This window comes from Pogoniulus pusillus, chromosome 33 (genome assembly GCF_015220805.1).
Source record: "Pogoniulus pusillus isolate bPogPus1 chromosome 33, bPogPus1.pri, whole genome shotgun sequence".
Classification (NCBI taxonomy): domain Eukaryota; kingdom Metazoa; phylum Chordata; class Aves; order Piciformes; family Lybiidae; genus Pogoniulus; species Pogoniulus pusillus.
The window spans coordinates 7,933,859-7,959,142 of record NC_087296.1 but is presented as its reverse complement, the minus strand read 5'-3'; the positions used below and the strand labels follow the sequence as shown (position 1 = coordinate 7,959,142).

Genomic DNA, 25,284 nt, shown 5'->3' with positions numbered 1-25,284 from the left:
CAATAACGCAGGCAGAAATTGTTTGGCTCAGATTAGCTAATGGCTGTATCACACCCTGGAGTAAGCAACCAAAAATCTACTCCTGGTTCTAGATCATTAAATAATTTTACTATAGGTTTTGTATCTACACATATAGGTACATACATAATAAGCTTGATTATCATGTAATTCATTGAGAGAGGTATCACAGTATCACAGTATCATCAGGGTTGGAAGAGACCTCCCAGATCATCAAGTCCAACCCTTTACCACAGAGCTCAAGGCCAGACCATGGCACCAAGTGCCACGTCCAACCTTGCCTTGAACTGCCCCAGGGACGGCAACTCCACCACCTCCCCGGGCAGCCCATACATAAGAAGCTTGATCATTATGTAGTTCTTTGAGAAACATAGTGATTAAATCAACAAACTAACAGTCTTGAGTCTTGGGACTGATTTTCAGCCTTTGAATTCCTTCTGTGAATCAAAATGATTTTAGATGACCCTCAGTTTCTTGCCCATTTAAGAGAGACAGTAACACTTGGCTACTGAATAAAGATGACTTTACAAAGGGAAAAAAAGGAAATAGGAATTCAATCACCTGAGGAGAAGGTAGAGGTCACCTTTGTAGAGAAAAACTAAGTGTCTTACAGTAACATTAGATAACACAGAGTTCACCTTTGTAGAGAAAAACTAAGTGTCTTGCAGTAACATTAGATAACACAGAGTTCACCTTTGTAGAGAAAAACTAAGTGTCTTGCAGTAACATTAGATAACACAGAGTTCACCTTTGTAGAGAAAAACTAAGTGTCTTACAGTAATATTAGATAACAGAGTTCACCTTTGTAGAGAAGAACTAAGTGTCTTGCAGTAACTTTTCACATTTCAGCACTGACATGAAAGGCATCTGCAAAAACTTACCTGAGTAGACAAACCCAACAGCTAAATCAGCCCTACAGATCTTACCATGGCTGTTCTGCACAAACATCCAGGTGTCTACAAATGATTTCCAAACCCAAACTATTCAGTATGGAACATATAATGACATAGACCCTAGAGAATAAATCTTATGAGGAGTGACTGAGGGAGCTGGGGATGGTTACTTTGAAAAAGAGGAGGCTGAAGAGAGACCTCATTGCTGTCTACAACTACCTGAAGGGACATTGTGGAGAGGCTGCTGCTGGGCTCTTCTCACAGGTAACTGGAGGAATGGCCTAGAGCTGAGACTGAGTAGATTTAGACTGGACATTAGGAAAGTGTTTTTCACCTCAAGAGTGGTCAGGGACTGGAATGAGCTGCCCAGGGAGGTGGTGGAGTCACCCACCCTGGATGTGTTTAAGGGTCATTTATATGTGGTGCTTAGAGCTATGGTTTAAGGTGAATCTTGTAGAGTAGGGTTCTAGGTTGGACTTGGTGATCCTGGATCCTGGGGTGCTTTTCCAACCAGGATGATCCTGTGATTTATAAACACCAAACTATGTTTAAAACCCCTCATGTCTTCTCTACACATTATTTAGTACCTCTGGTGAGAATAGCTTACACTAAACTAATTTCCAGTGTATCAAAAGGCCTTCTTAGGTGCCTGTCAATTTGAAGACAAACATACAAAGCTAAACTCAGACCATAACAAGATAACATGTGTAACAAGATTTGCTCAGTCCATCAAAACCTGAAGTGCTTCTGTTGTTTATCTAAGAGATATTCCTTAGGGACACAGTGCTTGAATGCATGAGTCCAGTCAGGCTTAGAAAGAGAGCTAACAGCATCTGATGGCTTAGCTGCAGGAGTAGGATCCTGCTCCTTGCTCCGGTATGTGCTACTGCAGAACCTCACCAGGAAACCTTTGCAGCAGTAAGGTCTAGCTCACCACAGAATGTATACAGTGAAATCAGTCTGAATTTCTGTTAGCCACACACAGAAAAAACAAACAAAACCCAACAAAACCCCACCCAAACCAACAAGCAAGACACCACCACCACAAAACAAAACAAAACCCAAACCAACCAACCACAGCAAAAATAAAAAGCCACCAAAAAACTCCAAACCAAAACCAACACCCTCCAAAAAAAACCCCCAAAAAACCCCAAACAGAACAACAAACCCAAAACAGCCCTCCAAACAAAAAAACCCAAAACCCACAAAAAAGCAACCCCAAACCAAACCTAGCACTCAAAGATATTTGCATTGTTTCTCTTCTTTTCTTTTTAAAACAAACCAGCTTACAACACTGCCATGTGCAATTATGAAGTTCAGAAATCCCCTATGATATTTACTTTCTATGCAGTGTTCTTCCTCCTGAGTGAATTAAAATGATGCAATTTCAGAGTCAATCAATCATCCCAAGCTTTCTAAAACAAAGATTGTGAACATAAAGGCACCTGAACACCTAAAGAGTTGAAACATCCATAAAGGATTATTAAAGCTTTCAAAATTGACTCTCTACTCGTTTTGATCCTCTGCTTCTGTTTCTCTCTCCATGCATAATTTCTTTCATATACCTTTAAACCATTAAGACATTAACATATCTACTACTCCACTTGCAGAGTCTGGAGAACAAGCCTTATGAGAAGCAGCTGAAGGAACTGGGGTTGTTTAGTCTGGAGAAAAGAAGGCTCAGGAGACACCTTCTCACTCTCTGCAACTCCCTGAAAGGAGGCTGGAATGAGGAGGGTGTTGGTTTCCTCTCCCTAGTAATAAGCAATAGAGTGAGAGGAAATGGCCTCAATTTGCACTAGGGGACGTTTAGGCTGGCTGTTAGAAGAAACTTCATCACTGAAAGGGTTCTCAAACACTGGAACAGGCTGCCCAGGGGGGTGGTTGAATCCCCATCCCTGGAAGTATTTAGAAGAGGCAGAGATGTGGTACTGTGGTTTAACACCAGACTTGTTAGAATTAGAGCATGATTTGACTTGCTGATCCTAAAGGTCTTTTCCAACTGAAATGATTCTACCATTCTGTGATTGTATTTCCACTTCGAATTCTTACACTTTACCCACTTGAAAAAGCAGGTGCAAAAGGAAGTCCTTGATGGGGAGCAAGAAGTGCATTTGATTTTATCATCTTGAATAGTGATAAGAGCAACAGAAATAGAAAAGAAGCACTGTTCAGAAGGCACTAAATTCACAGAATCATAGAATGGTTTAGGCTGGAAGGGACATCAAAGACCATCCAGTTTCAAACCCCTGCCATGGGCAGGGACACCTCCCACTAGAACAGGTCACTCAAAGCCTCATCCAACCTGACTTTGAACACCTCCAGGGAGGGAGCAGCCACAATCTCCCTGGGCAACCTGTGCCAATGTCTCATCACCCTCACTGCAAAGAACTTCTTCCTAACATCCAGTTTCAATCTCCCCTCTGCCAGTTTAAACCCATTACTCCTCATCCTGTCATTACAAGACCTTGTCAATAGTCCCTCCCCAGCCTTCCCGCAGACCCCTTCCAATACTGTAAGGCCAGTCCAAGGTCTCCTTGAAGCCCTCTCTTGTCCAGGCTGCTGAGCCCAAACTCTCTCAGCCTGTCCTCATAGCAGAGCTCCTGCAGCCCTCTGAGCATCTTTGTGGCCACCTCTGGACTGGCTCCAACAGTTCCATGTCCTCCTTGTGTTGGGAGCTCCAGAACTGCACACAGTACTCCAGGTAGGGACTAAGGAGAGCAGAGTAAAGGGGCAGAAGCACTGAACTTGAGAGGTTGGAAGGGACCTCCAGAGATCATTGAGTCCAACCCCCCTGCCAGGCGGGAGAATCCCTTCCCTTACCCTGCTGGCCACACTGCTCTCACTGCAGCCCAGCACACAGTTGCTGTCTGGGCTGCACACACACTGCTAGCTCATGTTGAGCTTTTCATCAACCAAGACCCCCAGGGCCCATAGCCTGGCCCTGGAGAGAGTTGCTCCTCAGTACATACGTCATGACCTTAGAAGGGAAAGCAGGAAGGGCAGGCACAGAAGAATCACTGTTATCACAGCTAGGAAACCCTGCACTGCCTGCCTGCCTGCTGCAGAGGGAATTCACCCACGCATTGTTCTGTCACAGATGCCCACATCCACATTACCGTTGACACAAGGGCAAAACAATATCCAAAGTGACAGTAAGAGACAGATGTGAGTCTGCAGAAAAGCCCCCCACACAAAGTGAAGTGCTGACTCTTCTTTCTCACTCAGATATCATGATAAAGATCACGACCATTACTGCAGCAGCTACGAAGATGCAAATTCTCTTTCACTCGGTCCATTGAACCGGGAATAAGTCTGCAGGAGCAGGCTACTGGCACTGTGGTTGCTCCAGTTCCAGTTGTATTTCACAGCAGCTGAATCTCACGGTAGGCAAGATGAAACCCAGCTCGTAGCCTATGACTTTTTAAATCCTTAAAAGCATTTTCTTTGTTGCCACAGGACGAACTGAACATTTAGAACTGCCACGTTTGAATACGCAGTGATGAAGAGTGAAATGAAGTAACTACCTTTCCCATTCCTAGTTTAGAAGTTCTCCACATTGTGACAAAACTGACTGAAGAAATCAGATCTATTAATTCAAATTCAAACCTTAGAGGGAACTAATCTCCTCTGAATAGTGCTGATGAAGAGGGACAAAAGTGAAGACATCAGGCGGAATTCATTCAGTTCTGTATTCCTGTTGACACCCTCCTTGCTCTCCAGACAGTCAGCTCCCACCACCACCTTACTCCAGTCAGTGGGTCTGTGCAGTCTGCTGAATCTGTCTGTTCTCCAAACTAATTCAGTTTGAGGCATACACTGCACAGCCCATCAAAGCTAAGGCCAGCAGGGTTCCTGCACCAGCGTCTGTCTTTTCCCCCTGGGTAATTTCACACACCAGTACCTGAGCAGGCTAAGCGAGGGGAGTTCAACCCAAATTTCTCTCATTATCTTTTATACAGCAGACAGACATTTCCACTCGGTTTGATGAACTGATCGAGAGACTGAGCTTTTTTCCACACTGCTTTCTAGTCTCCCCTCCAATACAGCAAATGAAGTTCGCTGCCACCAAGCTCAGGAGCTGTGCTGTGGGTTGCACACACTCCCCAGGCAGCAGCAGTACCAGGGAAAGGGCTCTGAGAGCTGTGAATTCACACAGGGCTTTCACTTGCATAGCTCAGTATTACAGACACGTTACCTTATTAATAGGAACAGGAGTCGGCATCCTAGTCATAGCTCACAGTGCTCTCTGGAGACTCCCTTGGCTCAGCTCCACGAGGACCTGGCTGAATTTGTCTTAGGCTGAGGCTGTGACTCACTCAAACTATTGCTGACTATTTTTGTCCCAGCCTGCAAGGAAGATGCCCTTTTGGGATTCAGGGTCTGCCCTGCTCTTTATCGGGTGAATGATCTGCTGGTTCAGCCTCAGTGACGGCTGCCTACCTTCGAGGGTGACAGATAAAGACCCAGCCTTTGTGGAATCGCTGATCCCAGCTGGCAGAATAGTTCCTAGAATACACAGCCATCTTTTCAAACACGTTGCAAAGCTGAGCTCCAGGCAGATGATGACACATCTCTGCCATCCACACAAAGTAGGGCAGCCACCACCAGCGAAAGGCGGTGTGCTGTAAAACCCGAGCGCCACCAAACACCAGAAGGGTTGCTGTGAGCTTTCCAGACTGCATTCCAAGAGGTAAAACTTGTCCACACAAACCTTTGCACATGCTACCAGATCTTTAATCTAGAGATCTCTAACTTGTCCCAAACCACCAAGACAGTTCAGCATCCCTTCTCAGCTGTCCAGCTGCAGGAGCTTGAATGCCTGAGCCCAAGTGTTCATTCCCTTGCTGAGAAGGGTAGCAAACGGCTCTGGACAGCTTCAGTAATGATGGCAACTTCCAGGCAGTGAGCCCAGCAGGATTCCATTGTCTTCACACTTTAAAGAACTCCAGTTACTTCCGAGGCAAGCTATGAAGACTTAAGGTCCTATCTTGCCCTCTGAGCTCAGCTGGGATGCAAAGTGAAATTTGTAGCTACTCCTCCCACATCTTTTTTCCTTTCCTGTCCTTTGGCAGTCACTTAAGTTTTTCACTGAAAGAAAGAGGCTTGAGCTGCAGGGTGTGTCTCACCACATCACCGCTGTTCATGCCCGCCAGTACCCAAAGCAGTAAGCATCTGGCTTGCTTCAATGCCAGTGCAAATCTGACATCAGCCTCATTGCCATTTGGTGAAAACAAAGATGCCAAAGCAATTTGCCCTTGTCATTTCATGCATGAGAGGTGGGTCCCATTCCTCAGTTCCTGCTGCCTGCCTGCAAACTTGGTGTGCTCTCACTCACATGAAATCACAGAAACATCCAGGTTGGAAAAGCCCCTCAGAATCACCAAGTCCAATCTATAACCCTACTCTACAAGATTACCTTAAACCATAGCTCTAAGCACCACATATAAGTGACCCTTAAACGCATCCAGAGTTGGTGACTCCACCACCTCCCTGAGCAGCTCATTCCAGTGCCTGACCACTTACTCCATGAAAAACTTTTTCCTAATGTCCAGTCTAAACCTACCCAGGCTCAGCTCTAGGCCATTCGCCCTTGTTCTGTCTCCAATTACCTGTGAGAAGAGACCAGTAGCAGCCTCTCAGGAACATCCCTTTGGGTAGTTGTAGACAGCAATGAGGTCTCTCCTCAGCCTACTCTGTTTCATACTAACCATCCCCAGCTCCCTCAGTCGCTGCTTGTAAGGTTTATTCTCTAGGCCCTTCACCAGCTTCGTTGCTGCCTGTTACTGTAGTCTATACTGAATCACAGATGTGGCATAGAAACTGATGTGATGTATTCCCATGACGTGTTTTATGTGTTTTCCAGCTGATTCTCAGAGATCCTCTCATGTTTGACTATACCTAGCGGTCCATGGCTCCTGTCATACAGCAGCACCCTCTTTTTCAGTGCCTGTGTGGTATATACTGATGGGCACAGTTTAATTGGGCCAGCAGTGAGTGGGAAAGTCCCAAGCTCTGAGATGCTGAGGTTATCTACAGGGAGCTACCAGAAAACTGTCACCTGCAAACTCTGTTAAAATTTGGGAAGCTTTTTGGTTTTCCCTGGAATTCAACAACTAAGCTGGAATAAAACAAACTTACAGAGAAATCTGATAACATTTGAAGAAAAATCATAGACTCACAGAATCAACCATGTTGGAAGAGACCTCCAAGATCATCCAGTCCAACCTATCAGCCAGCCCTGTCCAATCAACCAGACCGTGGCACTAAGTGCCTCATCCAATCTTGTTTTGAACACTTCCAGGGATGGTGACTTCACCACCTCCCTGGGCAACCCATTCCCATGGCTGAGGCTGATGTAGGCAGCTGTAAGGCAAGCACTGCTTTTGCACAAATCTGCATGATTTCATGCTTCTCAAGGTGGTACCATCAGAACAAAATCCAAATAGGCTATCCTTTCTAAATACATGCCTGTTGGAGCAGAATATTTGCCTGAGAGGGCTTATCTTCCTTTCCTGTGTGCCACGAGAGATGGGAATGCTGCTTCCTCTTCTGCTTCCCTTTGTTGCCTCTGCCATCAGATGTGGAGAAAAAAATGAGCCTGTGTTCAGTACCCCTACAGTACCAGCAGTCTGTCTAATGAAAAAGTGCAAGGTAGAATGACTCCTGCAGTCTGTTTTAATCTTATCTAAACAGGAAAGAGACTTTTATGGGAAGTTAAACCACATTACACTGCTTGAAGCTCCTATGAGTACCCTCATAGGAGGGTGGGATAAAGGGGCTTCATTTCTGGTTACTTTCTGTCAATCATTTGGCAAGACAGTGGTCAAGCAGTTATCTTTTTATATCTTCTTAATATAAAAAGAAGGAGCACAACAGAAATGTTTATAAAAATAAACCCAGTTTTCTCTCCTCCCCTTTTACCTGCCACTATTCCTTGCTGGTTTGCTCCATCAGCTGCCAGTTCCCATGTGTCCTTCTGGGTTTGTGTGATACATTTAACAGAATAGCGCCTGCCTGCTGCACTTCACTCTCTGCTACTGCATGCAAGACTAATCAAGCTCAGAGTGTTCAAAACCACAGTTACAACAATTGATTCAGCTTGGATCCTTTGTTGATATTTTCCTGCTGAATCTACTAATCTATTCCAGCAGCAATGGCATTCTTTTGTCTCAGCCACACAAACAGGGAACACTCCTGCCCTGAGAAACAAGGAATAGACAGCTGCAGTTACCATGAGCTGTTTAAAGGCAGTGTCATAGGGCTGTCTGACTTCAGGGTTCTCCACTGACTGGCACGTTTTGGTGCAGACAACATGAGGACAAACTTCAGGAGCTCTAAGAGCTCTCAATGGAGTCACCTCACAGGATGGGAACACGAGGGAATCGTAATGGAGAACAGGTCCTAAGCTATCGAATCCAACCCCTATTACTGCACACAGTCAGGTCCCATATTCCATCTGGCAAATACACACTGTCCTCCTGCAAGCAGCATTAGTTTGTCACAGACTGTTTAGGAACCTCTCTGCTACAGCAGCCAAAAAGTCCCCCTGATTTCTGTTTTAAGTTTATGCATTTTCAGCTCCTGCCCAAACATTTTTATGTCTTGAGTTCAAATAATTCTTCTTCCCTCCCTCTGAATGTATAGATCCATTTGTACATGTACCAGTCCCAGTCCATCAGAAACCAAAGCTATGCTACACAACAAGCATTTTTATAGGATTTGCATAGCCAGTACATTATTAGCAGACACTTACTCTATCAAGGTTTTGGAGCAGGTAAGAGAAAAAGCTCTGTTTGGTCCTTGAGAGGTGACCAAAAAGCTCCGCAGCTACAGCTAGCAAATTGCTGTGCTGAGATGCTAAGTTCCCCTGCTCTATAGCATTAGGAGCTCTCCATTAACACTAGAAATACCTTGACTAGCCCATCTGGAAACACCTTTGTCACAACCGTGCTCAAATTCCTCCCACCTGTCGCCTCAGACATTACCTCACACTTTGTGCTGCATAGCATTTCTCAATGCCAGCCAGTTCTTGTTGCCTGATTAGTTTAATCCTTCCTCCTGCTGAGGGTGCCAAAGCTATTACTACAGTCACCACACCAGATCAGTCTTCAGGCTAACTCCGGAGATCAGTGCTCTCCTTCTGGCGAGCTGTTTTTCTCTCCCAGCACACTGCCTTGTCCTTTATCCTCATTAGCCAGTTTCTTACCTAGCTTCCAATCCTTACAGTGCTAATCCTGTTTCTTAGCTTAATTGATCATTTTCTACACAGTACTGTCCAAAGCCCTTACAGATGAGGTCTACCATTTCACTTCTGTCTGCAAAACTCTGTTAAATTATCAGACAGACATCAGATTCAGATGGAGAGATTTACCTTTTCTGAACCAGGCTGCATGTTATCCACTTCTCCATTAGTCTTCATGTCCCTAATTATTCCTTCCTGGTGTTTACTTCTGATTTTCACTTATTGCCTTCATATTTAACTCTTGTCCTTGCTTAATATGAACCCCCCCAAAAAAAAAGAAAAAAAAAACCAATCCAAATTTCATTTTGGTGTCAAACTAAAGATTGTTACATTTTGGCCTCTGCTGTCTTTGCATAATGAAATTATTTCTTCTCTTCACACACAAGAATAACTTTTTGCTGTTTGCTTCATTTACTTCATGGACTAGCTTAATTTATCTTTTACAACAATTAGACCTTACTCCTTTTCCACCTGCACAGTGTCAGTTTTCTTCCGTGATGATTCTTTACTCTGGTTCCTGTGCTGGTTTGAGGCTTAATTGGAATATTTTAATGAGAGCAATTAGATTCTAGGCTGTGAAAAGGAAACAATGGTGATGTCTGCTTCACTCATATGCTTGCTGAGATGTATAAAAACAAGGACACAGACACAGATAAGACAGAGTGTTTCTGTCAAAGTGTGTGTTTCTTTTCTGCTTGGATCTGTGTAACTAATCCTTCTGCTTCCAACCCCCCTGGCCAATCCTCCAAACTCACTTTGCACATAAGGCAAAGTCTGAGATAAGGTAGAGGGGTGGAAAGAAGGTGGAAGGGTAGTTAGGAGCCCCTCCTGGGGACTGGTTTCTGGGAGGGCTGTTGTGCTTCTGTATTACTTTTAACTTGTGTGTTTCTGTATATAGCTGTAAATATAGCTTGTATATTGTGCTAAGATGTGAACATAAAGCTTCATTCCTTAACTTCCAGCTGGCTGAGCTTAGTTTGGGTGATTTCATTATGGGGGAGGCAGGTAACTCCCAAACCCTTACAGTTCCCTATTTATTTCTAACAACCTTCTCTTTTTTTACTTTAAAAGGATAGTTTGTTCTGTTGAATCTGGAACTCCTCTCTGCAAGTTCTCCTCTTGTACTTACGATATGAAATCCAGATTAGCCAAGTCAAACCTATTTCAAATCTCCCTCAGAGCAGTTAGAAGAGCTGAAAGAGCAGATACTCTTTGCTTTCTAAACATGTGCAGGTGATGGGGATAACTCCAGAGGTTCACCCCAGCTGTTCAACAGCAGTGATGACAAATATTTAACCCATATGGGGGGTTTTGAATGTTTCCAGTTTAGTGGGAGGGGAGGTTAGACAAAAGGAATATGCTTTTTGAAGACATTCTAGGAGCTACCAAAATACTCTGCTGAAAGTATGGAGAAGTGACACCCTATGACAGATATTATGTCTGCCTGTTGACCATTTCCTTCATTTTGGTAGGAAACAGAAGGTAATTAGGATGGTTTAACCCTGTGTATCTTAATGATGGATTCTGCATTCTGCAAGGTCTTGAAAGATCAGGTCACAGAATCTGAGAATCAGTCAGGGTTGGAAGGAACCGCAAGGATCATCTACTTCCAACCACCCTGCCATGCCCAGGGACACCCTACCCTAGAGCAGGCTGCCCACAGCCTCATCCAGCCTGGCCTTAAACACCTCCAGGCATGGGGCCTCAACCACCTCCCTGGGCAACCTATTCCAGGCTCTCACCACTCTCATGCTCAACAACTTCCTCATTGGCCCATGACAATGATTTGAATTGCCTTCAAGCAGTCAGAATACACTCCTGTTCATTTATGCACGTCCAACTCATTCTCCAATGACAATTCTTTGTTCAAGAATATTTTCTAATAACTGAAAGCACTGCTAATAACATTAGCACTGCTTATAGCAATAGCACTGCTAATAGCAACAACCACTCATAGCAGTGTCTGTACAGGGAAGCACCAGTGCTGAGAACTTAGAAGCCTGTGGTTCCTCTTCATTTTCTGTAAATAATTAGAGGCAAACCACAGGTTCAGTGCTAGCATTTAAAACCTTTGTCCATGGTTTTGTTTGCAAAATAACAGCTTCTCACTACAAGGTGAGTAATTTCCCAGTGCCTTGTAGGTCAGAGCACTTATTTGGTTCGCTGCAAGCAAGCCTGGCCAGTAATTTAAGCAGATTACACAGGCAGATATTCTGTCTCTTTTCTTTCTTTGGGGACTGTCTGTGAGCAGGTTGCTTTTACACATTTGGTTACTGCAGTTAATACTAACAATCTTCTTTTCATTTTAGGTATTCTTTCAACTGGCCAACATCCACCAGGCAATCTGCTATCTAATATGATCAAAGGCAGAACTCAGCAACATAAGAGTGTTTTTTCCCCCCCCCCTCTAACTGGTTGGATTGTCAGTATAAACTACTTCTTGCTCCAGTCTGAAATTGGTTCTATTTAGTGATGACATGAGTTCCAACTGGCCTCAAACACCTCTGACACAAATGAAAATCCACTTGCATACCTCCCTTATGCATGTATTTAAAAAGAGTATAAATGTGCCAAACTGGAAAGCTCTCTTGAAACTGCAAACCAACTTTTTAACACCTAAGCTATGCAAGAAGATGTGATGCTGACACATAAAAAGATAGGATTTGAAAGTGGCACACATAAAAAGGGTGCAGAAATGAAGGAAGAAGAGAAATATGACCATCTAATCATGGATACAATTAACACTCTCAAAAATATGCTACAAGAGGACAACCAGGGGTGGAGTAGCAAGACACATGAGAGTGCTGTTGTCAGTAAGCCCTGCGAACCAGGCATGCACTAAGAATATTAAGAGATCTAAATGACATAGTTAACAGAATCCAGGCCCATGCACAGGTAGGTAGATCAGCTCCTGGCTGTTCATTTGCTGTAAATATGAAGTAGCTCCTGGCTGGGAAAGGAAAATGTTGTTCTGTAATTAAAGAAAAAAACAAATTCTTACACTGAGATGTGAAATTGAATGTGAGGCTCTTTGAAAATCAGCAGTCCTGCTTCTCTTCTGAAATACCTACATCTGTTGTTTCTGAAACAAGCCATGCTTGCTGGGAACTGGTAACTGCTGGCTGCAGCTGCAAGGATTATCTCCGTGGCAGATGTTTGGAAGCCCAAAAAGCTCCTTCTTGGTGTTTTTGGAAGCCTAATGCACAAGTGAGATTTGTTCTCTGACTTCCAGAATCCATAAGCTGTGTAACTCACGTTTCTCGTGCCTGATGTCCTAGAAGACTCCTAGAATTGCTGGCTGAAAAGGTTGGAAAATGTGGGCTGCTGCAGCCTCTTAGGTAAGCAGATCAGCCAGAGCCTGAGAAATGCTAACCTGTATTTCTTTAGGATATATTCACTTAGCATTTCTGTTTTGATAATCAGGTATTTCCAACCAAAAAATGTATTTTCCTAGAACACTCCGAACCAGTTCTGTTGTGAGGACTCTCCTAACCTAAGACACACACAAAAGAAATTAAAACCCAACCCCAAACAACAACAAACCACCAAACCCAAGGTAAAAGCTCTGAAAACAGCCCACAAAGCTTGACATTTATGATGAGCTAGTGGCTGCAAAAGTATGATTGAAAGGGAAGCTTTCAAGGGAATGCCAGATCTTTCCCACTCTTTTTGATGGCTGCAAGGCAGTGAGCATCCATGTTTCACTATTCATGCCTTGCAGCTAATGAATCTTTTGCAAAAGAAAAGAGACTGCAAAAGAAAGAGATATCCTTTCACCAGTGCAGTATTTCACAAAGCTGCCATATCTGTGCTGCCTTGCTGAAAATCTACTGTCAAACAGTGCAGCATCTTGGGGGGAGTCATTTAAATTTGCAGCTTCTTTTTTGGTCATTTTGCTTCAGAGCTTTCTTGTTGTAGAGCATACTGCACCCTCAGACAAAAGGTGAGCAGGTGTGGCCCTTTCTGGCAAAAGAATGTACACCCAGGTGTAGACCAAAGATATATCTAACTCCTTTCCACCTCAAAGCAGCTCTTCAAATATGGATGTCTAACTATTTTCTAAGTGATGGTAATTTGGAGGAGGAAATTCAGACAAATAGAATTAAAGAGATGTGGAAAAGGCAGACAATGCAATAAAGGAAATGCAGACAGTGTAATTTCATGGCAACAAAAGTTGCTGGGAGGGAGTCCCACTGCAAGGGATTTAGTACTCTGGAAAAGGCAACATGCATATAGGTTTCTGCACAGTACCAATGGCACTAAAACCCCCACCTTAGTAATATGTTTTATCCTCATTACTATCAAAGGCTTAGAAGCTTTCAGCAGGAAGAAGACCCTGTGAGATTAAATTCCACTCAAAGTTTATGGGTCAAGCAGCTTGCACACTCAATTTCATAAAGAAAATATCCTAATGCCTCTGACTGAGGAAGTAATAATATTAAAAGCAGTTGTTTAGCCTGCACTGCCTGCTCTACTAGGACTCACAGTATCACAGTATCATCAGGGTTGGAAGAGAACTCACAGATCATCAAGTCCAACCCTTTACCACAGAGCTCAAGGCTAGACCATGGCACCAAGTGCCATGTCCAATCCTGCCTTGAACAGCTCCAGGGACGGCGACTCCACCACCTCCCCAGGCAGCCCATTCCAGTGTCCAATGACTCTCTCAGGGAAGAACTTTCTCCTCACCTCCAGCCTAAATCTCCCCTGGCACAGCCTGAGGCTGTGTCCTCTTGTTCTGGTGCTGGCCACCTGAGAGAAGAGAGCAACCTCCTCCTGGCCACAACCACCCCTCAGGTAGTTGCAGACAGCAATAAGGTCACCCCTGAGCCTCCTCTTCTCCAGGCTAACCAATCCCAGCTCCCTCAGCCTCTCCTCGTCGCCCTTCTCTGGACACGCTCAAGCATCTCAATCTCCCTCCTAAACTGGGGGGCCCAGAACTGAACACAGCACTCAAGGTGTGGTCTAACCAGTGCAGAGTACAGGGGCAGAATGACCTCCCTGCTCCTGCTGGCCACACCATTCCTGATGCAGGCCAGGATGCCACTGGCTCTCTTGGCCACCTGGGCACACTGCTGGCTCATGTTCAGGCAGGTATCAATCAGCACTCCCAGATCCCTCTCTGTCTGGCTGCTCTCCAGCCACTCCGACCCCAGCCTGTATCTCTCCATGGGGTTGTTGTGGCCAAAGTGCAGCACCCTGCACTTGGAGCTATTGAACACCATCCCCTTGGACTCTGCCCATCTGTCCTGGCGGTCAAGGTCCTGCTGCAGAGCCCTTCTGCCTTCCAACTCAATCACATCTGCCCCCAGCATGCTCCACTGACAACATCACTGTCAGAGCTGAAAATAAGCAGGTGTCAGTCCCCTACAAAGTGCAAGCAAAGAAAATGATCTAACTGACTCCAGTTTATACTTGCACATAAGTCAAAAGAAAAACAAAGAACAAAACCAAAACAACAAACCAGCCCAAGGTGAGAAAATAATTTGCAGTGTTTTCTCAGCTTGGTCAGATGACTGGGAAATGTCTTTCAGGTGTTTATAGAAGCCTGCCAAAAACTGATAAACAAACAGCCCCTCTCCAAACCAATTCTATGTCCTACTTCCAAACCACAGACATCTCATCCATTCTTCATTAACAAACCCCAGGACACTCTGAGTTGCAATAAGGCCTCCTCTTCATCTCCACAGGCATTAAAATGGGAATTTTTTAAAAGATTACTCCACTAATTTTAAAACATTACTTCACTAACTTAGGAAAATAAACTGAAGCCCACTGAAGCCAGTAAACAGCTTGCAGTGGCTTCTTCACAGAATCACACAGAGTCACAGAATGGCAGGGGCTGGAAGGGACCTCGAAAGATCATCCAGCCCAACCTAGCACCCAGCCCTAGCCAATCAACCAGACCATGGCACTAAGTGCCTCAGCCAGGCTTTGCTTGAACACCTCCAAGGATGGTGACTCCACCACCTCCCTGGGCAGCCCATTCCAATGTCAATCACTCTCTCTGCCAACAACTTCCTCCTAACATCCAGCCTAGACCTCTCCTGGCACAACCTGAGACTGTGTCCCCTTGTTCTGTTGCTGGCTGCCTGGGAGAAGAGACCAACCCCCAGCTGGCTGCAGCCTCCCTTCAGGTAGTTGTAGACAGCAATGAGGTCTGCCCTGAGCCTCCTCTTCTGCAGGCTGCACACCCCCAGCTCCCTCAGCCTCTCCTCACAGGGCTGTGCTCCAGGCCCCTCCCCAGCCTTGCTGCCCTTCTCTGGACAAGTTCCAGAAATGCAAAGCCATAAACCATTACATTTAAGAACAATGACACTTAAGGAAAACCAACTTGAACGACAGGTGTATGAGCAGAGCTGTGCCAAGCTAAGGTGCTGCATTTCTTGCTGGGAAGAATTCAATGCTCTACAAAGATAACTGCACATGGGGTAAGAATACAGAGCAGCTGTTTATATGCTCACTGCCCTGTATGGTGTGATGTAGCAACTCTGTATTACCCAAACCAACAAGTCTGCATTACCAAAACCAACCCCAGAAATGCTAAAGAATCAAAACACTTCAAATGCAGTCTGCCCCTCAGGTTGGTTTCAGAGGCTCAAAGGCCCAGTTAAATTAATTTCCTGTGTTTTCCATGGATTTTCACAGATTTACTGCAATAAACCTGTCAGGTGATACAAGCAGCAGCATAAGGAAAAGATCATAACCGTTTCTTGAAAGCCTCATAAAGCTACACTCTGCAAGGGGCACTAAAACTCTCACTCGATCCTAATTCAGCAGTAAACTGCTTGCCAGCCTAGTGGGGCTGTGCTCACTGGTCAGTGCAGCAATAAGCACAAGGTCCTGCAGATCAGGAGGAGAAGCAAAGCTGGGTTAGGGGCTAACCAGCTTTTTAGAAGCCAGAAAACAAGCAAGAGTGAACAGTGTTAGGAGGGGAATTAATTTAGATCGTTTAACGTTAACATATTAGACAATGACAGGAGAGGGGACAATGGGTGGAAGCTGAGGCATAGGAAGTTCCATGTAAGCATGAGGAAAAACCTTTTCACTGTGAAGGTGATGGAACACTGGAACAGGCTGCCTGGGGGGGTTGTGGAGTCTCCTTCTCTGGAGATATTCAAGAACTGCCTGGATGCATTCCTGACGTTCTATGGTTCTGTGATTCTGTGGTTTGGGTTGGAAGGGATCTTAAAGACCTTTTAGGTCCAACCCCCCTGCCATGGGCAGGGATACCTTTTACTAGTCCAGGTTGCTGAAGGCCTTATCCAAACTGACCTTGAACACCTCAAGGGAGGGGGCACCCATGACCTCTCTGGGCAACCTGTTCCTGCTCTGGCAAGGAGGCTGCACTGGATGATCTCTCAAGGTCCTTTCCAGCCCCTAACATTCTGTGATTCATTAGTGAGTGCAAATCACATACTTCACAGCTCTACTTCTTCATATAAAGCTATACCTGATAGCAAATCAGAAAGAAAAGGGGGAAGTGATTTGACTAAGGATAAAAACATGGCAACTAAAGAAGTAACCAGACAACTAAGTGGGCTTTTAAATCTTGGTGATCTCACAACATAGCCTCTCTTTTCAAATTTCCTCTGCATCATAAGTCTGAAGGGTATGAAAGGAGACACTGAGAGCTCAGAAGCTGATTGCTACACTTCAGGTAAAGGCTCCTCCACAATTGCTGACAAAGGTCTTCAGCTGGGAAGAACAAAGGAGAGGCATTTGTAAATATGGTTTATAAGATGACTGTGAACCACAAAGGAAAAGCATCAAAGTTGGAAACAGATTTTTTGAAGAGTCCTTTCCTTCATGCTGCCACCCCAGATCTGGTCAGAGTAGCTGGAAGTTACCTCTGGCAAGTAAAATGAAATCAGTGACCAAACTGCTGAGGAACAAGTACTTGAATCTTAAAACTTGTAACAAGGAGACCAAATGAGCTCTCTTTAAAAACTGGAAATCATAAAATGAAATTGGCTTTGGTGTGGGAAGCCTGAAGCATAAAAGAAGCTTGCACTTTACTGTGTATGTCTAACACAGCTTGGGGGCTTCTTGTGTTCCATGGTTCTGCACTGGAATTTCTGCAAGCATACTGCTATTACCCAAATACATCTCTCGTTTCCACATACCTTGTAGTGGAAGAGGAATAATCCACAGAAGAGGCTGTACAAGTCGGCTGTGAGCAGGGAGAGGTTGACAGCAGTAGCACTGGTTTTCTTTATGACCACTGGCATAAAGCTGTAGAGGCCAAACATACAGGCACTAAAACCAACATACAGCAAGCCTGTGGAAGAGGAACAAGAAGCAAAATGACCTTTCATAGCCTGCAGAAATGACTGATGCTGGCAGGACGAAGGCTGTGGTTTTAGAAACGAATGAATAATGTTTTTTTTTTCAAAGGAACATGGATTCAAGTTATTAAGATACACAAAAAATATACAGAGAAGTACCAAACCCACAATTCTGAATATAAGAAAACCAATGAAAACCATATCAGCAGTGGACACTAGGTCCTTTCTCTCTGGTATCCATAACAGCAGTGCTGTTTTAAATTGGTGTCTTATGCTACTAGTGAATACCTCATGGTCCAGCATCAATTTAGACACATTAAACCTAGTCTCTTAAGGAGCAGAACACCTCCAGTGTCACCTGAGTTGTACAGAGCACACAATATTTTCTTAGAAGGGGCTCAAAAAGTGAGTCAGAAGTATTTGCAGAGAAGTTAATGAGGCAGTGTTTGAATTCACAAGGACAGCACTCGAGTGACAGAGGTCCTAGTGCTGTATTGCCACCAAACCTGACAAATCGCTTCACAGTTTCGCACCTCTGTTCCTCTGTCTCTTTTTTTGTTGTGGTCTGCATTCCTTAATAAAGCTTTCCAGAGCTGAGTCTCCTTGCTACACGTTTACAGAGTGTCTCACACAAATGAGACTGTTAGACACTAATATAATAAAAAATACATTACAGTAAAAATATAATTTAATTTTAAAAACCCTAAATAAGTTACTGGGAAAGAATTCATTGCTTCAGTTATTACTTGATAAGTCCCAAGGCAAATTAATCAACATGAAGCTAAAACCTCAGCTTTCAAGCAAATGATACTTCTCAGGCTGCTGTATGCTACAGAATTCCCTTCTGATAGGTGTGTGAGCCTAAATTTAGACCCATGACAGCTCTTCAGAGCATGCTGCTATTGCCTAGAAGTTACAGCAAATCTGACTGAATGGGATCAGAACTGGGGGAAAAAAGGCCAAATGATTTGTATCTGCTTGCAGATCCTTCTCACTAAAAGCTCCTTAGAAAAGCTATCCAGAAGGACAAAATCAGCTGTGATAGTTTGAGTCTCTTAGAAAGCCTGTAAAGTGAAGCAGACATTCACCTGAAACAAACAGAGCAGTCACAAAATGTCATTGTTATGGTATAATAATGCATTTATACTCAGAGTATGGATAACCATGGTAAGAACTGCTTCTACTAACAGGCAGCAACGTTTTTAAGCTGTGCATTGCATATGGGTAGCACATAGAGTATGGATAACCATGGTAAGAACTGCTTCTACTAACAGGCAGCAACGTTTTTAAGCTGTGCATTGCATATGGGTAGCACATATACTCATAGTATGGATAACCATGGTAAGAACTGCTTCTACTAACAGGCAGCAATGTTTTTAAGCTGTGCATTGCATATAGGTAGCACATAGAGTATGGATAACCATGGTAAGAACTGCTTCTACTAACAGGCAGCAATGTTTTTAAGCTGTGCATTGCATATAAGTAGCACATAGAGTATGGATAACCATGGTAAGAACTGCTTCTACTAACAGGCAGCAATGTTTTTAAGCTGTGCATTGCATATAAGTAGCACATAGAGTATGGATAACCATGGTAAGAACTGCTTCTACTAACAGGCAGCAACGTTTTTAAGCTGTGCATTGCATATGGGTAGCACATAGAGTATGGATAACCATGGTAAGAACTGCTTCTACTAACAGGCAGCAACGTTTTTAAGCTGTGCATTGCATATGGGTAGCACCATGTACTCAGAGTATGGATAACCATGGTAAGAACTGCTTCTACTAACAGGCAGCAACGTTTTTAAGCTGTGCATTGCATATGGGTAGCACCATGTACTCAGAGTATGGATAACCATGGTAAGAACTGCTTTTACTAACAGGTGTAGTTTTCACCAGAGAGAAACTGTTTGCACACCTGAGCATTAAGTCAGCTTCCCTTCCAGGCTTAAACCAAGAACAGGTGAGCAGCAAAAGCCATTTTGGACCTGAAGTCAGCATTCTCAGAGCACAGTATGCACATCACCAGCTGGTCCACCGAGCCTCTGCTAGTCAGTCTGCATTTAAGGTACATATCCAGGTGCTCTGCTAGGCTATGCTCTCGACCAACAGTACAGTTTTATGGCACTGCTTTGGTGTTTACACTCCTTGACAGCCAACAACATGCACTTCGCTGGCTTCTCTTCCAAAGGGCATTTTAGTTCCAGTGGAAAATTGCTCAAACTGTTGTGTTCCTATCAGAGGTGAATATAAAGCAGCATTTCATTTACATCTTACAAATACATGTAATTCCTACCAGCTGGATGGCATTTAGTGGTGACAGTAATCAAACTGAAAAGAACATTGTATGAGTTTCAAATATTGCTTCTTAGAGGGACAGTTTTCAGATTAAAAATATATGAAGTCAAAGGCTTGTGGCCTCAGCTTCTCTGGGTACCCCTGCAGAGCAAACGTCAGCCTTGGGAATCACCACTACTGCAGCAGTTCCAGCTGCTGGGACTGTGTCTAACCAGGCACTGAGTCACTGGCACCCATTGCCTATAGCAGGCACTGGAAGGAAGCAACTTGGTAAGTTAGGAGGTGCTTCTGTAATGATCTGGTCTGTGTTGCCCCCTGAGAAGCTCCTCATTTGTAACTGTCTGCTTTCAGGTGTGCTGGCATTGTCCTGAACTGAAGGCTTAACCTGCACAAAGGAACAAACACACTTGCTTGGGAATTTAAACTGGCTTTGCTCTTAAATAAACCCGATGCTAGTTGCTTTGTCACTATGTCATTTATCACTCTACAAAACGTGTCATGGTGTCATATGAAACCACTCAGCCAGAGCACTATAATCATTCTCCTTTCAGTCAAGTTGTCAGCAAGTATTAACACTTAAAGCTTCGAGGATTCAAACAGAACAACATGGACTTGTACTAAGTGTGAAGAGGATGCATGGATGAGGGCAGCTTCCGAAACTAAAAGCGAAAGGGCCACAGCCTGTTTTAAACGTGACAGACACAAAAGATAACCTTTAGATCTTTATATTAAAACATCATTTACATTTACATCATCAGTTGATAGGTAGCCCATCTCTTCTTAAGAGCACAATTGTGGCAGGTGGCAACAGGCCACTGTATTTTATCAGGTTGCCTGCTGTGACTTTATCACCACCATTCAGAAGGCTGATGATTGAACTCTGCCGGACTGCAGGTTTGAGTCTGTTCAAGTGGATAACTTCAGGACAAGGCTCTGAACAGCCTGGCTCAGATTAGTCAGTCACTACTTGACAACTTTATATCACTGCCAATGCAAGGGAAAGCACACCCAGTGCAGTGGAAACCAGAGGAAAAGACAGAGCTGCACGTAACTGTCGCCATTTGGTCTGTGTTCAGCTATGCTGCTTTTCCAGTTATTGCTCTTACAAAACAAGTACACAACTATGATGCTCTTGCTAAGATGATCTCCTCCTTATGAACTGCAAGGACTCCTCAGCATTAGTGACTAACTTTCAATAACCTGGTAATGGCATCACAGACCGAGCAGGGCTTTTATTTTAATATCACTTCTCACTGGTATTGAGTTGCAGCAGAACTCCCATGGAAGTACATATGACATTTACACAGACAGAACATTAATTCACTATGACCACTGCTAGCTCCATCAGTACCAGATTCATTATCTCCCTGAGCTCCTTATCATGAAGTATAAACAAACACTGATGCAATTATGCTAATTATCTCAGATTAAAGAAGGCCAATACACTTCGAGTAGGCAGTTGAGTGTGCTTCTCCATGGATACTTTAAATTGATTTGTCACTTCACTTTCTGGCTCAACCATCAAATCTGCAAGACTTCTAGGTGCAGTGTTCTGTGAAAGTGGCACTGGGTTTACTGATCTTTATGATTAGTAGAGGCAGCTGTAAATGAAGTTTAAAGAAAACCACAGTGTATTTCACAACTTGTATCCCCTGGCCTCAGGCTTTCCCCACATAATCACTTGCTTTTCCTAACTTTTGAGCTGTCATTTTGATGTGGCCTGCCAATGCTTGAATCCCCTGCTAAGTAATCAGCCCTATACTATACTTAGAATCATAGAATCAACCAGGTTGGAAGAGACCTCCAAGCTCATCCAGCCCAACCTAGCACTCAGCCCTATCCAATCAACTAGACCATGGCACTAAGTGTCATGCCCTATACAGGGAGTTGCTTGAGAGAGTCCAGCACAGAGCCACAAAACTGATTAAGGAAGCTGAACATCTTCCTTACGAAGAGAGTGAGGCAGCTGGGGCTTGGAGCTTGGAGAGGAGGAGAGTAAGGGGTGACCTCATTCACATTTATAAATCTGTAAGGGGTGAGCACCAGGAGGATGGAGCCAGGCTCTGCTGGGTGATGCCCAGTGACAGGACATCCTAAGGGGCAATGGGTGGAAATCGAGGCATAGGAGGTTCCATGTGAACCTGAGGAAGAAATTTTTCACTGTGAGGGTGACAGAGCACTGGAACAGGCTTCCCAAGGGTGTTGTGGAGTCTCCCTCTCTGGAGATATTCAAGAATCATCTGGATGCATTCCAGTGTGATCTGCTCTAGGTGATCCTGCTCTGGCAGGGGGGCTGGACCAGATGACCTTTCGAGGCCCTTTCCAGCCCCTGACATTCTATGATTCTATGATTTGCATATGTTAATACATAAATAAAACAGCAGTGAAAAAAAAATGATTAAAGAGACCCTCCTAAAGAGACTTTCCTAAATGCTGATTTGTTTTTAATGCAAATAATTTGTTGGACTTAATTAGAAGGGAGTCTTAGTCCATAAACTCAGCCTCCACACTGCAACTGCCATCCGCTGCACAGCAGCACACCGTTACCGCGCACAGTGCTACCTAGAATGGTCTAAAAGGCACATCTGCTACATTCCACCAGCACCACTTAGGAGGCAATTAACTATTTGCATAGAGAAATGCTCCCACTGGAAACGAGTTTTACGAGGCTATAATATGCATTGCAAGTACTTTTCAACTTTTTTTGGTTAGGTTCCATTTGGTTTCTCTGGCATTCACTGGAAAGGTTTGGCTCTTAGTGACTTCTTCATTTAATTTGTCCCAGTGTTGCACTGAACCTTAAAACTGGAGCCTCATTATTGTTTTACTTCATGGCTGCCTGAATAATTATCTTACAGCATTCCCATGTTTAACCTAATGGTGCAAGGAAGGCATAATATGGCAGTGGGAGGACAGATCATTTAAGGAAGGTGATGAAGCATGTGCTTCACCCTTTGGCAGCATCTGGTGGAAGAATCACAAACATTGGCTCCTGTGAAACTTGGTGCCTGCCTCCCCAAATGCTGGTACTCTCCACGCCTCCCTCAGCAGGTATCTTCAATGAGGCAAAGTGTTTTCTTACCTATTTGCCAATCCCAGGGAACCTTCAGCAGCTCTTTGTGTTCCATGATTGCACTATAAGGGAAGAAAAGGCAAAATTTGATGGAAGAGAACAGAAATTAAATTATTTCCACTCATCCAATTCAAATGCTGGACAAAACCAACACAAATAACCTCATAATGAAAAAATCTCGGTAGGAACCAAATGTAATCAGACTTTGGTAATCCACTCTGCTATTATCCCTGTGCCTGTGTATTTGAAAGATCTTCAGGGTAGTAATCAGATGTGATAGCCTACAATTCCCACCTGTTTATTTTCAGCTCTCTCTCTACCTGCTCAGAGTGCCCATCCCCTTGTGTGTTCGATCCTCTTGTCCTCTTCTGAATTACTATTCTGAAAGCTTTGAACTTTGATGATTAATAATGTAGCTGAGTTACTCACCCTTCAGAGAGGCTCTGCAGTGTGAAATAAATAGGTATCAGAGGTTGGCTTTGGAGGGAGTACTGTGATTTGTTACACACAAGACAGATCAAATAGGCACCTCAATCAAAGTCAGAAGACAAAGCAAAGGGTGGGCAAAGCCACAAAATTCTACTTTCAACATCTGTAACATCTAAATCCCAGATCCAGAAAATTCTAAGGTAGCAACAAGCCAGTTCTTCCCAATCCAGGCAAGCAGACTCTGGGAAATCAGGTATCTCATGAGCTAGGTCTTCATCCAGCTAACTGTTTTCTCAGATCTGTGATTTGCAGATAACTCCTGTTGTGCAGAGCTCTGCATGCTACTCTGGACACTGTTTTAAACCAGTATAAAACACAGAATTACACAGATTGAAAAACAAAGTCCCTAGTATGAAAAGTGGGATGTGGATAACCAAGTCTAATAGTGAATCTGCAGGAACTCAGTGCCTTCCAGATTAATCTGGTCTAGAGACTTGCATCCTGGAAATTCTAATTTGCTTGCTGCTGATGTGTGGCAAATCTAATACTGTGTAGAGAATAACAAGATGATTTTGTCTGCAAAATAACTAAATTATAAGTCTCTTTGCATGCATAAGGCATCTATCTCTTTTATCCACAGCTCCTGAAGAATACCTTGAAAACAAACTGCAATGGCTCTTGTTCTGGCAAACAAATTTTGATGTACCTTAAATATTGGAACATTGTTTTCATACTACTGCCTATCCAGGAGAAAGGGAATATGAAACAGCATGCTAGAGCCTGGGATTAATTGTGAACTGTGAAACTGAGTTGGGTAAGAACAACTTTGCCAGAAGTTGTCCTTTAGCCATGCCACATTCACTGAAGAATTGGAACTACGGTGATCTTAGGAAGGTTGTGGTGATTGGAGGAGGTCCTTGACAACTGAAAACAGAAAAATTCAACAACCAGTTTCAGCAAGATCAAAAATTATAGCCTGGCCAGGCTTACACTGAGCTCTTGTGAAGATTATGGAGCAAATCTTCCCAGAAGCTGTTTGCAAAAATGAAGAACACATGGCTGGAAACAGCTAGCACAGGATTCTCAAGAGCAAACCACCACTGACCAAGCTGACTGCCTTCTATGATGGGATGACTGGCTCAGGAAATAAAAAATAGGGAATGGCTGAGAGGATGAGGAGAACCTACCTTGATTTTAGCAAAGCTTCCAACGTGACTTCCTGAAAGAGTCTTAGAGAGTGCAAAGGAGTGAACTGAACAGGTGGACTACCAGTGGCCAAGAGAAACCTCATGAAGTTTAATAAAAGCAAATATGAACTCCTGCATCTGGAGTGGAATAACCCTGTATAACAGTACAGGCTGGGAGCTGACTGGGTAGAAAGCAGCTTTTTAGAAACAAACCTTGGAATCCTGTCTCTGAGATGCTCCTTTCCCAGGCTACTTAAAGTATCTAAAGGTGGCTCCGAGGTGGCCAGCAGAGTTTCAAAGTCTGGAATCCTAACAGGCAGAGCTGGCTTCTATTTGAAACAAGAGGTGTATTTAGTGGAACTAAACCTCTGTGAGCACAGAACTGTGTGATGTTTGCTCCTCATTACAGGCAAAGGTACGAGAATGCTGAATTGCTTCATGGAACCAAGCAGCAGAAACATTATTGCCCTCTACTGATACGCAGACCTTTTGCCAGCTTGTTAAGAAGGTACATAAATGTTCTAAGTGGTTTTGGGTCTGCACACACCACAAAAGCACTAGCAGCAAAAAAAACCTATAGATGCTGCTAGAGACAAAGCTGCTGGTGAGAACTTCTGGGCCAGAGGTTGGCTAGCATCACCTTAGGGCTTTTGGCAAAGAAATAGTTTCTTATTGTTGCCTTCCAGTTGTATCTTCTGTATACAAAGATGCCTTGTTCCAGCACTGGCTGCTTCTCCCCAACAAAACAACTCACAGATCCTCAATTGTGACTGCTTGGGTCAAGAAGGGCTAATGGCACTATAATTAAATTCAGAACTGTGAGACACAAACATGACAGTTTTTACACACAGGGC

The 25,284-nt window shown here is 43.9% G+C and overlaps 1 protein-coding gene across 1 annotated transcript in view; it reads right to left on the bottom strand.

Annotated features, from left to right (window-relative positions):
* The window catches only part of SLC35F1 (solute carrier family 35 member F1), a 224,297-nt gene that overhangs the window by 7,187 nt on the left and 191,826 nt on the right, over positions 1–25,284 (bottom strand). Inside the window, exons 6-7 of the mRNA XM_064170162.1 lie at positions 22,824–22,876; positions 17,283–17,437 (exon numbers count right to left, since the gene is read on the bottom strand). Of these exons, the coding sequence (XP_064026232.1) occupies positions 17,283–17,437; positions 22,824–22,876 (208 nt within the window). The remainder of the gene's footprint in view (positions 1–17,282; positions 17,438–22,823; positions 22,877–25,284) is intronic.